The following is a 12,003-nucleotide window of genomic DNA, read 5'->3' on the forward strand; positions in this document are numbered from 1 at the left end:
TTTGCTATAGGTCGTGTGTGCTTGCAGGAGAGAGAGAGAAACAGAGACAGAAAGCAAGAAATCACCTCCCAGGATGCTGGTTATGTTGTAATTCCTTCTCCGTTCTCCTCTTGGGATTTTGGACATGTATGCACATGTGCCTGGTGTGAGTTTCAAGCCACCCGGTTTGGGACTTGAACTGTGATTGGCCACATGGGAGTCTAGGTATGTAACTGCCATGCCATCCGCTGGTTCCCCAGTGTTTTTCAAGTCAGTCAAGCAGGATTCAAGTTGCACATTTGGCCACATGGGATCTAGCTCCCTTAACTACCAGCCCATGGCGCCAATCTCGAGGGATTTTATTTTTCAGTTTAGTTATATTTCTCCCATCAGCAAGAGAGAGGGAGAGAAAGAGAGAGTACCTTAGCAGAGTCTGATGCTAGGATCTACCCCCAGCTTCAGCTAGTCCAGATCACAGGAACATGCTTACCTAGTGTACTCAGGGAGGTCTGCGATGTGAACTCCGAACCTTGCCACACGGAGCAGCCTCATAGAGAATCCCATTTTATTATTGTGTAGCCCTTTGATTTTTTTTAGTTTTATTTTGCTTATGAGAGAGAATGTGTAATATGCAAGGAGTGAGACGTACACACACATACACCCTCACCCTGACATCCTCAGTAGGTGCTGTGATCCCTTCACCTGGCAGGTCAGGATATTGGGCATATGGGATTCAGCATATTTTCAGGTTGACTTGGGATCCAAACTCATGGTCATTAACTACATGGCCTTTAGTACTACAGTTGAGCATAATATCCCCATAGCACTAAAGCTGGGCCAGAATTGGGATACTGAAGGATGGTACCATTTCTGTTGTGGTAATGAATTAGTGAGGCTCTGGGTTGCAGTTATTAGAGGTCAGTAAAGTATATGAGAGGGATTACCATTGCTGTAGTTTAGATCATGGTTTGTCTTCTGAAGGCTTATATTTTGGAATTTGGTCCTCAGTATAATGGTGTTGGGGGTGGTGAGACCTTTAAGGGCTGGGTTCTCATGGGTAGTGATTGGGTCATGGAGGCATTGTTTTCATTAATGGATTTCACAAGACAATTCTAGCTCTCATGAAAATGCCATTTCATGAGAACAGGTTGTTATAAAAGGAAGATGGCAGCTTCTAGGTCTGATTCTCTCTGCATATACCTACCATTCTCTGCTTCTGTTGGCCATGTTGAGAGGTAGGCCTGATGCCAGCCACACAGGATCTTTCCAGCCATCACAATTTTAAGTCAAATAAACTTAAAAAAAAAGAAAAAAAGATTTTTTAATTTTTATTTTTATTTGACCAGAGGGACAGAGTGAGACAGAGAGAGGGAGGGAAAGTGAGAAAGCAAGCCGCCAGGTTGGCGACTTGAACCGTGACCAGCCATGTGGGAGTCCAGCGCCCTCAAATACCATGCCACTTGCTGGCCCCCCAAATAAATTTTTATTCTTTATATTGGGTGGTAAGAAAAGTCATGGTATATTTGTTCTGTGGTTTTCAAAGGTCATTTATTTATATAAAGAACAGAGATCAATCAGTGAAAACTGTTTTGTTTGAAAACCTTTTGCCATCTTTCAGTGAGCTTCATAATTCTTCTTTCATAGAAACATCTTTCTATCAGGAACAGCAGTTGGCATAATGGCTATGTCGCTGGACTCCCATGTAGTCAACCATGGTTCGAGTCCTGGACCCGGTGGCTTAAACTCATGCTGGGCGCTTGTGCGGGCGTGCCCAAGATTCCAAAAGGTGAATAGAGGAGAAGGGATTGCGGCATGGCCATCCCCCTGGGGGGTGATTTCTCGCTTTCTGTCTGTCTTTCTGGCAAGCGCACATGTCCTATAGCAAAAAACTCTTCAAAAAAAGAAAGAAAGAAAGAAAGACCCTTGTATATTGGCGAAAAACTGAACAAGGTGCTGATTTACAGCCTTATCTGAATTGAACATTCTGCCACACAAGGAGTTTTGAACAGAGTGAACAAGTGGAAGTCTGATGGTACAAGGTCAGGGGAGTATGGTGGATGTGGCAACATATCCTATCCAAGCTTCAGTAATTTTTTTTTTTTTTGGAGAGGTTTCTTTTTGCTATAGGGTGCGTGCGCTCGCCAGACAGAGACAGAGAGACAGAAAGTGAGAAATCACCCCCCAGGGGGGATGGCCACGCCACAATCCCTTCTCCTCCATTCTCCTCTCCGGATCTTGGGCACCACGCACACGCAATGTGAGTTCAAGCCACCCGGATCCAGGACGCGAACCGCGATCGACTACATGGGAGTCCAGCAACATAGCCATTACGCTAACTGCTGGTCCCCAAGCTTCTGTAATTTTTGATGGTTGGTCAAACTCGCATGTGGTCTCATGTTGTCGTGATGGAACATAACTTTTTTTTTAAGATTTTGCTGTAGTGTGGGGCCAGCAAATGGCGTGGCAGTTAAGGATGCTGGACTCCTACATGGCCGATGCTGGTTCAAGGCCCAGATCTGGTAGCTTACTTTCTCAATTTCCCTCTCTCTTTCTGTCCCTTTCTGGTCAAATTTAAATAAATAAAGAAAGTAAGTTAAGATAATTCTTTAAAAAAAAAAAAAAAGATTTTGCTGTAGTGTGAGTATGCTCACCAGAGAGACAGAAAGTAAGAAATCACCCCCAAGGGGAATGGTCATGCTGCAATTCCTTCTTTTCCATTCTCCTCTTAGGATCTTGGGCACCCCCATACATGAATCTGGTGTGAGTTTTAAGCCGCTGAATATGGGACTCAAACCACGATTTACTACGTGGGAGTCCAGTAACATATCCATTATGCAGTCTGCTAGTCCCAGACATAACTCTTTTATGATAACAAGCTCTGGACATTTTTGGATGATCGATTCATTCAAACTGTCCCAAATGCCAACAGTACACATTTGAATTGATCGTTTGGTTCCTTTGGAGAAGCTAAAAAAAAAAAAAAAGAAAAAGAAAAACACTTTTAAAATACTACGACATTGAGAGCCTAACCTTTCTCTGATGATTGTCTGCTTTTGATGATATTTGAGGTGAATTATGTCAGGACCAAGACTGTGTACCATATTGTTGTAAATGGTCCACTTTTTTTTTAAAAAAAAAAACAACCCACTTTTCATCACCAGTTACCAGTCGCTTCGAAAAAGAATTATTTTCCTCACATTTAATTATGGTTATATGCACCATCAAGTGAACTTTTTTGAGTAAACTTCTTTATGTATCCCACCCTCTTTAGGTGGTTATGAATGATGGATGTTCAGTTGTGTAACAAGGGTTTGATTCGATCATTGTTTTATTTTGTCGTCATCAACTTGATGGGCCTCCCTGACCAAGTAGCATCATTGAGATCAAAATCACCAGCACAGAACTTCGTGAGCCATTGTTGGCACTGATGTTCTTGTAGAGCTTTGTCACTGTCAGCTTTACACAACTTTTCACAAGCTTCATGTTCATTCTTACCTTTACAGAAGTAAAACAGTAAACTATGGCAAAAATTAATTTGGTCTTCTGTCTTCAACTTGTAAAATCTCCAAAACTAAACCAGGTCGCTTAATATTTTTTTTTAGAATTTTTTTAGAACCGTTGGCTATCAAATGACATAGCAATAACATAGATGTCAATGACTCTAGTACTTCCAAAACTGAACTAGTGCCGTCTGTTGCAAAAATGTGTCATGGTTTTTCCGATAATAAGTCAGCTGATCTTGGGTGTTTCTGTTAGGAATTCAATAGTGGAGTTATAACCATATATCTATGGGACCAGCAGATGGCATAATGTTTATGTTGTTGGGCTCCCACTTAGTTGACTACAATTCGAGTCCCAGACCCAGTGGTTTCAAACTCATGCTGGATACGTGCACGTGCATACCCAAAATCCCAAGAGGAGAATGGAGGAGAAGGGATTGCAGTATGACCATCCCCCCAAGGGATGATTTCTCACTTTCTGTCTCTTCAGTGAGTGCACGTGCTTTATAGCAATAAAATCTCTTAAAATAATCATATAGCTTTTTTTATTTTTCAAGGTTGAATTTTCTTTCTGTTCTGTTCCATTCTCCTTTCTGTTCTACACCATTCTGTATCTAATATTAGAAATACTCGAATTTTGGGACCAGCCATTGGTGTAATGGCTATGTCGCTGGACTCCCAAGATCCCGAGAGGAGAATGGAGGAGAAGGGATTGCAGTATGACCATCCCCCCAAGGGATGATTTCTCACTTTCTGTCTCTCTGCCTCTCTCTGTCTTTCTGGCAAGTGCATGCAGTCTATAGCAAAAACCTCTCCAAAAAATACTCTAATTTTATAAAGAACAGAGATTTATGTAGTTTATAGTTTTGGAGAGTGAGAAGTCCAAGAGGTGGTGTTGACATATGGTGAGGGTCTTCTTGTAGCATCACATGGTGGAGGGCAGGAGCACATGTAGAGTATATTGCTGTTTTATTCCTTATAAATCCACCAGAATTCAGGTGGGGAGACCTCATCTTGATAACTTTACCCAATCCTAATCACCTCTTAAAGGCGCTACCTCTCTCTCTCTTTTTTTTTTTTTTTTAATTGCCAGATGGCACATGCAATTTTCAGAGACGGTGAGAAAGCACCCCCAACAAGATATGGTCATGTTGCAATAATTTTTCCTCCATTTCTCTATCCCATCAGGAATTTGAGCGCACACACATGTACCTGACATGTTTTTCTTTTCTTTTCTTTTCTTTTCTTTTCTTTTTGGAAAGATTTTTGCTATAGGGTGCGTGCGCTTTCCAGAAAGACAGAGACAGAGAGACAGAAAGCGAGAAATCACGCCCCGGGGGGATGGCCATGCTGCAATCCCTTCCCCTCCATTTTCCTCCCGGGATCTCGGGCACACACACACATGCCTGGCGTTGAGTTTAAGCCACTGGGTCCGAGACTTGAACCGTGGTCGACTACATGGGAGTCCAACAACGTAGCCATTATGCCACCTGCTGGTCCTCCTGGCATTTTTTTTTTTTAACTGCTGGTGACAGGATTCGAACTGTGTGCAGTGTTCAAAGACCATACTATGGAGCTGACCCTCATAAAGCTCCACCTCTTAATCCCATGGTACCTCTTAATCTCATAGTCAGATTAACATTTTTCCCGCTTACTACCGTCTCAGTTGCTCACCAAATTTTTTTAATGCCATAGAGTGTGTGTACACACCCTGGCAGGGGAGAGAGAGAGAAAGCTCCTTTCAATGAGCTTGGTTACAGCACAGTTTCTGTTCTTCTGTTTTTTTATACCTTGAGGATCCTGGGCACACATGCACGTTTTTCCTGCATGTTATGCTAGCTGCGCCAGGCTTTGAGCTAGGCCAGGTTTCAGACTGCTCTCTTTCCACAAAGCCTACCCACTGAGCTATAACTGGACCTATAGGTGAGCTATAGGGCTGTCCCCTCACCACATTTGTTTTGGTGGGACACATTCAAACCATACCACCCTGTAAGCATTGTTTTCTATGAATTGTCCAGACTTTTGGGGGACTCTTAAAATTCAAGGTTTCTAAATTTTATGCTTTCAGGGACTATGCTCTGCCTTGTCTTTTTCTCTCTATTCATGATGGAGTGCATGTATACACAGTGAGAGCACCTACCACACGATCTGGTCCCTCCTTCCAGTCCTGGCACCAACAGGCTCCAGGAGGACTAGACCAGGGACCTAGACTGTGGTCGTCATGTGAGACTTGGCTCCCCCTGAGCAGTGTGTCACCATTGTGCTACAGAGCTGGCCCCACCTTTTTTTTTTTTTTTTTTAAGTTTATTCTGGGGCCAGCAGATAGTGTGGTGATTATGGCTCTGAACTCCCACATGACTGGCCGCGGTTCAAGTCCCGGACTGGAGGCTTAAAAATTACATTGGGGGACCAGCAGTTAGTGTAATGGCTATGTCGCTGGATTCTCACGTAGTCGACCGCAGTTTGAGTCCCGGACCCGGTGGCTTAAACTCACGCCGGGTGCGTGTGCATGCGTGCCCAAGATTCCGAGAGGAGAATGGAGGAGAAGGGATTGCAGCGTGGCCATCCCCCCTGGGGGGGTGATTTCTTGCTTTCTATCTCTCTGTCTTTCTCTGTCTGTCTGGCGAGTGCACACGCCCTATAGCAAAAAACTCTCCAAAAAAAAAAAAAATTACATTAGGAATTTTTTCTGGGATTGCGTGCACAGAATCCTGAGAGAAAATGGAGGAGAAGGCATTGCGGCATGGACATCACCCTTGGAGGGGGCGATTTCTCACCCTCTCTGTATCTTTCTCTTCAGTGAGTGCACATGACCTATGACCCCCCAAAAAAACTAAAAAAAGTGTTTCTTTCATGAACTGGAGAGTGAGAGAGAGAGAGAGAGAGAGAACCCCCAACAAGGTGTTGATGCCACATCCACTTCCAGCTTCAGCCAGCCCTAGATCATAGGTACAGCAGTGCCCAGTATACTCAGGGGGTTTCTGATAGGAGCCCAGAACCTTCCCATGTGGGTCAGCCTTGCAGAGCACTGAGTTTTACTGCTCTGCTACATTCCCTGTACCACTTTTTATTGACATAAACTGCCAAGTAATAACAAAAACATTAAGTAAGCACTTAATATGTGTCAGGCACTGATGTAAGTTAATTATAAATGACTTAGTGTGAATTAGGTCATGTATTTATTCTCATTTTTATGTGAAGAAACTGAGGTACAGAGATAGTAAGATGTCTGCCTAAAGTTACACAGCTAATAAATTGGTAACTGGAAGTTTAGTGTGTTCAAGTTTATTTGTTCCAGCATCACATCCAACAGATTTGAGCAAGAGTCTGTGCTCAGGGCCCGGCCATAGTGGCAGTAACGTTGGCAGTACCATACTGCTCTGTAATGCTGGAGCACACGGAAGGCTGTGGTTCAGATCTTGCCCTGAAATATGCTTGGTGCACTTGAGTGTCTGTGATCCTGGCTGACTGGCTAGGGTGGTGGGGATTACGGAGAGTGGAGACCTTATCAAGGGTGCCTGTCTATCTTTTATGAAAGAAATAAAATAAATATACTTCATAAAATAGGAGTTCGTGCTCTCAGGACAGCAGGTAACGTGGAGACTAAGACAGCTGGCTCCCACATGGCCAATTCACAGTTCAAGTCCCAGACCCTGCAGCTTGAAAATATACTGTGTACATGTGTGCATACCTAAAATCCTGAGAGGAGAATGGAAGTGAAGGGATTTCTGCATGCCCATTCCCCGTGGGGGAGTGATTTTGATTTCTCTGGAGAAGGTGAGAAATTACTCCCAGGGGCATTGGCCATGCCACATTCCTTCTCCATTTCCCTCCTGGGATTTTGAGCATGAACACAAATGTGCCTAGTACGATTTTTCAAGTCACTATGTCCAGGACATGAACTGTGGTCAACTATGTGGGAGTCCACCACCTTAACCACCACACTACCTGTTGGCCCCTAAATAGGGGAAGGAAACCTGGTCCAGCTCAGAATTGGGATTCTGTTTGTGACCAAGAGTTCGATCTCTGCATCACATGACTGACTTTTTCTTTAAAAATACCATTAGTCCTAGTAGCCGGCCCCATAGCATAGAGATAAAATGGTGCATAAAGAGGCAAATCCCATGTAGTTCAAATCCAGGCCTTGGTAGCTTGAAGTACATACTGGACATATATGCATGTGTGCCCCAAATCCTGATGGGATAGATAATGGGAGCAAAGGGACTGTGATAGGGCCACACTGTATTAGGAGAGTGTCCTTTTTCATGCCCTATGATGATGAAAGAAGGAAAAAAAAACAGTCGGTTCTTTTTTGCTGTTTATCTCATGAGCGAGCCAGAAAAAACACCTCTGACAGGGTGGTGTTTGTTTGTTTGTTTATTTTTTAAAATTATTTGTTTTATTTATTTAATTATGTTTTTTGTCATTTTTAATTTGACCAGAGAACAAGGGAAAGGGATAGTGAGAAAACAAGCTGCCAGGTCCAGGACTTGAACCATGGTCGACCATGTAGGAGTCCAGCACCTTAATCATAATGCTACCTGCTGGCTCCTCTAACATGGTTTTGACACTGCACTCCATCCCTTAGCTTCTGCCACTCTGAATTACTGGTCTGGCACTCTCGGGGAGGTCTCTAGATGCAAACCCGTAGCGTTCCCAAGTGGTTCTCCTTCATAAAACATTGTGTTTTGCTGTTGTGTCATCCTAACTTTCATTACTGGCAGAATCTAGGAATTTGTTTTAGGTTAATCATCACTGAGGCTATACTACTGTACCATACAGCCCAGCCCTGTGGCACAGTCCAGGCGGCACAGGCCTTAGTATATTGGACTATAGTACAGGAAGCCACATGGCTGACACTATCACTAAAAACAAAACAAAAACAACACCTTCATTGAAGATTTGATTCTTTAGTTCTTTCCCCATCCCACCCTTCTTTCATGTCCCTGTGGCTAAGAAGATCCTTGGCACAGTTTCTTAATTGAAAGTAATATTTTTGAATTTTAAAAAGTTTCTTAAAATGATTATTCATAACAGAGTACGTGTGTACACATGAGAGAGAGAAACACCCTTTCCATAGTAGGGCTCAATCATGCTGCAAGCCCTTCCTTCATCCTCCAGCATGCTAGGATCCATACACGTTCAGCACTCATGTACGCATATGTCCAGCATGTTTTCAAGCTAACTGGGCTGAGGACTGAAACTGTAGATAGCATGTGGCTTCTGGCTCTGCAGTCTGGTACACTACCAACTACACTACAGAGGCTGGGCCTGTTTTTGCATTTAGAAACAATGAGATGATTCTAAGACCATATGAGATCTGTATTTTGGAATCTCTCTTTAGTTCCAGGTTTTCGCTTCTTGCTTTATGAAGAGAAGCAGGGTGGAGTATTGGAAGTTGTTTTGCCTTTAAAAATATCCTTAGAAGTAAAAAGCCCCTGAGGGGCCAGTCAAGTGGCGTATTGGTTAAGATGGCTGGATCCCTCATGGCGAGCTGCAATTTGAGTACTGGACTCCGTGGCTTAGAAAAACGTGGTGGGTGTGTGTGCTTGTCCAAAAATCCCAAGAGGAGAATGGAGGAGAGGAGATTGTGGTATGGCCATCCTCCCTAGGGGGAGCTTTCTCATTTTTTCTCTCCCTTTCCAGAGATTGCATGTGCCCTTTAGCAAATGAAAAACACAAACAAAACAAAAAAAGTGAATGGATACTTGAACACTCTCTGGTTTTGACAGTTTTATTTCAATGAGAACTGAGTTATAGTAAATTAAAGCTCTCGTAGAGATCTGACTGGCTATTCTTTATTCCACAGTTGGTCCAAATAACTGATGGCCATGCAGGAGAAATACCCAGGTGAGAGGATCCCTCAGACAACTTCACCAAGTAAGTAGTCAAAGTTTTTTTTAGTTAAATTCTGACCTTTGTTCTGTCATTCTGTAAGGGACAGAATGAGCAAACAAACCTTCGCTGAAATGCTGGTACTATAAGAGCAAAAATAGCATGGGACTCACTCACACTGAATATAAAAAACAGGTCTCTCTGAGGGAACAATTATTTATCTCTGGTCCCACATGACTTTCAACAAGACCATGTGATTGGTAGGAAGGGGAAGACACATAAAGAATTAGAACAGAATGAGTCTGGAACATAGTTCCATTTGAAATCAGAAAAACACAGCATAAATTATTGTGTTCTGTGTTTGTAGTCCTCTGGGTAGATCAGTCATCTGCTAGCCCACAAAGATCAGAATTATTCTAGAATGCCAGCAATCTCTATTGTGTTGTCACTAGAGACTTGGGAATTTATCATTAAATGGATTGACAAGATTTTGAATGCTTGCTAATATACAAAGGAGGTATATTGTGTGCGTGTGTGTGTGTGTGTGTGTGTGTGTGTGTATTTAATGTATAAATGTTGAGTTGTCAGAAAAGTCATGATGCATTTTTGCATAGAAAAAGCTATAACTTTCTTAATAATCTAATATATTCACTCAGTAGACAATAAGTAGCTATGGCATATTTCAAATAAATAGCATTGAAGAAAATTAATTTTGGAGCCAGCCCATGGCCTGGTGGTTAAGGCAGCTAGATGCCACAGGGCTGACTGAGCTTTTCGAGTCCTGGACCTCACAGCTTGAGAAACAATGGGGCATGTGCGTGTGAGTGTTCAGAATCCCAAAAGGTGGGAGAAGGAGAAGAAGGGATTGTGGCATAGGCATGACCAAGACCTGTGGCGGGGTGCTTTGTCCTCTCTATCTCTCTCTCTCTGAAAAGTACATGTGTCCTCTAGCATATTTTTTTGGGGAAAAAAAAAGACTTTATTTTATTTTGTTTATTTATTCATTTATTTTAATTTGACCAGAGAGAGAGGGAAAAAGTGAGAAAGCAGGCTGCCAGGTCCAGGACTTGAACCATGGTCAGCCATGTGGGAGTGTGCAGCATCTTAACCAGCATGCCACCTGCTGATCCCTAAAAAATGACTTTTAATTTTTAAATTTGGGGATATTTATAAAGGAAGGGACATGGGGCCAGCAGATGGTGTAATGGTTAGATCACTGGACACCTACATGGCTGTCTGTAGGTCTAGTCCCAGACTTGGCAGCTTAAAAATAGGTTGCCTTTGACGGAAATCAGAAAGGTGGTTAAAAGAAGCAAAAGTAGAAGAATGTAGGTTAAAAATTTGGGAGAGGGCCATCAGGAGGCATGGAGATTAAGGTGACTGGATCTCACATGACTGACTGTACAGTCCGAGTCAATGGACCCAGCGGCTTGAAAATCACACCAGACACACGTGCATGTATGCTTAAAATCCCGAGAAGAGATTGGAGGAGAAGAGATTGCAACATGGTCATCCCTTGGGGGTTGATTTCTCTTTCTCTTGTGAGTGCACATGCCCTGTAGTAAAAAAGAAAGTAACAAGTTGGGAGAAGCACTTAGCTTGGAAGAAAGGAATAAGGTAGTTTGTGTTTGAGTATTTTTTACCTCCTATCAGATCAAAGAATCCATAAAACCTTATGTTTTGACTTCAACTTTGAGTTTTTAAAAATTTTTATGGATTTTTGCCATAGGGCAAAAACCAGGGGGTGAGAGAGACAGAGACAGTGAGAAAGTGAGAAGTCACTCCCCAGGGGGGATAGCCACGCTGCAGTCTCTATTCTCCTGAGATCTCGGATGCGCATGCACATGCACCTGGCATTATTTTCAAGCCACTGTGTTCAGGACTTGAACTGTGGTCAGCCATGTAGGAGTCCAGTGCTTTAACCATCATGCCACCTGCTGGCCCCAGTGCTGAACATTTTATCATATGTCTTGTGGCTATTTGTATGTTTTTGTTAAAGTTTGTTTCTTCCATGAGTGAAAGAGAAAAAAAGAGAGAGAGAGAGAGAGAGAGAGCAATAGCACCCCCAACCGATTTTCAGTCTGTGATCCACCCTCAGCCTTCAGCCAGTCCCAGATCATGGGTATGTATGTGGCTGGCCTACTCAGGGAAGTCTCCAGATGTGAACCAGGAACCTGCCTGTGTGGGGTTGCCCTGGGGAGCATTGTGTTTCATTGCTGAGCCACCATTTGGCCCCTGACATTAACTTTTCTGTTTGTTTACCTAATCATCAGGTACAACTTAGAAAAGTTACAGTGAGGCTGTTTATTTTTTTAAGTAACTTGAATTAAAATATTTGTTAGTATGCTAGTAAATCAGGGGTTTATTGAACACTTCCTGCCTACCAGCCTTCAAACACTGCCAAGGTCCAGCCTCGGCGGGGGTGGGTTGGCTCAATGGAGGCAGCGAAGGTGAACAGAAGACAAAGACTTCGGTGCCTTTTCATGCACGTCCTATGCCGGACACCCCTCAAAGATCACTCTCTGAGGAGTGACAACTGCTAGGAATCATCGTGCCTTTTTATTGAAAATGTGATACATGCAAGTAAATGGGTGAGGGGCAGTAAAAGATTTACTCTAAGGAACAGGGTATACAAAGCATGGAAGCAATAATTATAAAACATGCTGTTTGTCTTGTTAGCTCAGGTAAA

At 43.0% G+C, this 12,003-nt stretch overlaps 1 protein-coding gene across 4 annotated transcripts in view; it reads left to right on the forward strand.

Moving 5' to 3' along the window:
* The window catches only part of CEP85 (centrosomal protein 85), a 57,289-nt gene that overhangs the window by 9,309 nt on the left and 35,977 nt on the right, over positions 1 to 12,003 (forward strand). For 3 of the 4 annotated variants that reach the window (XM_006159436.3, XM_027776140.1, XM_027776141.1), the window contains exon 2: positions 9,289 to 9,359. In XM_006159436.3, the coding sequence (XP_006159498.1) occupies positions 9,305 to 9,359 (55 nt within the window). In that variant the 5' untranslated portion in view covers positions 9,289 to 9,304. Of the gene's footprint in view, positions 1 to 185; positions 205 to 9,288; positions 9,360 to 12,003 lie in introns of those variants that run through there. The other variant, XM_027776139.1, reaches the window with a different exon arrangement.

Source organism: Tupaia chinensis, unplaced genomic scaffold (genome assembly GCF_000334495.1).
Source record: "Tupaia chinensis unplaced genomic scaffold, TupChi_1.0 Scaffold000628_1, whole genome shotgun sequence".
NCBI lineage: Eukaryota > Metazoa > Chordata > Mammalia > Scandentia > Tupaiidae > Tupaia > Tupaia belangeri.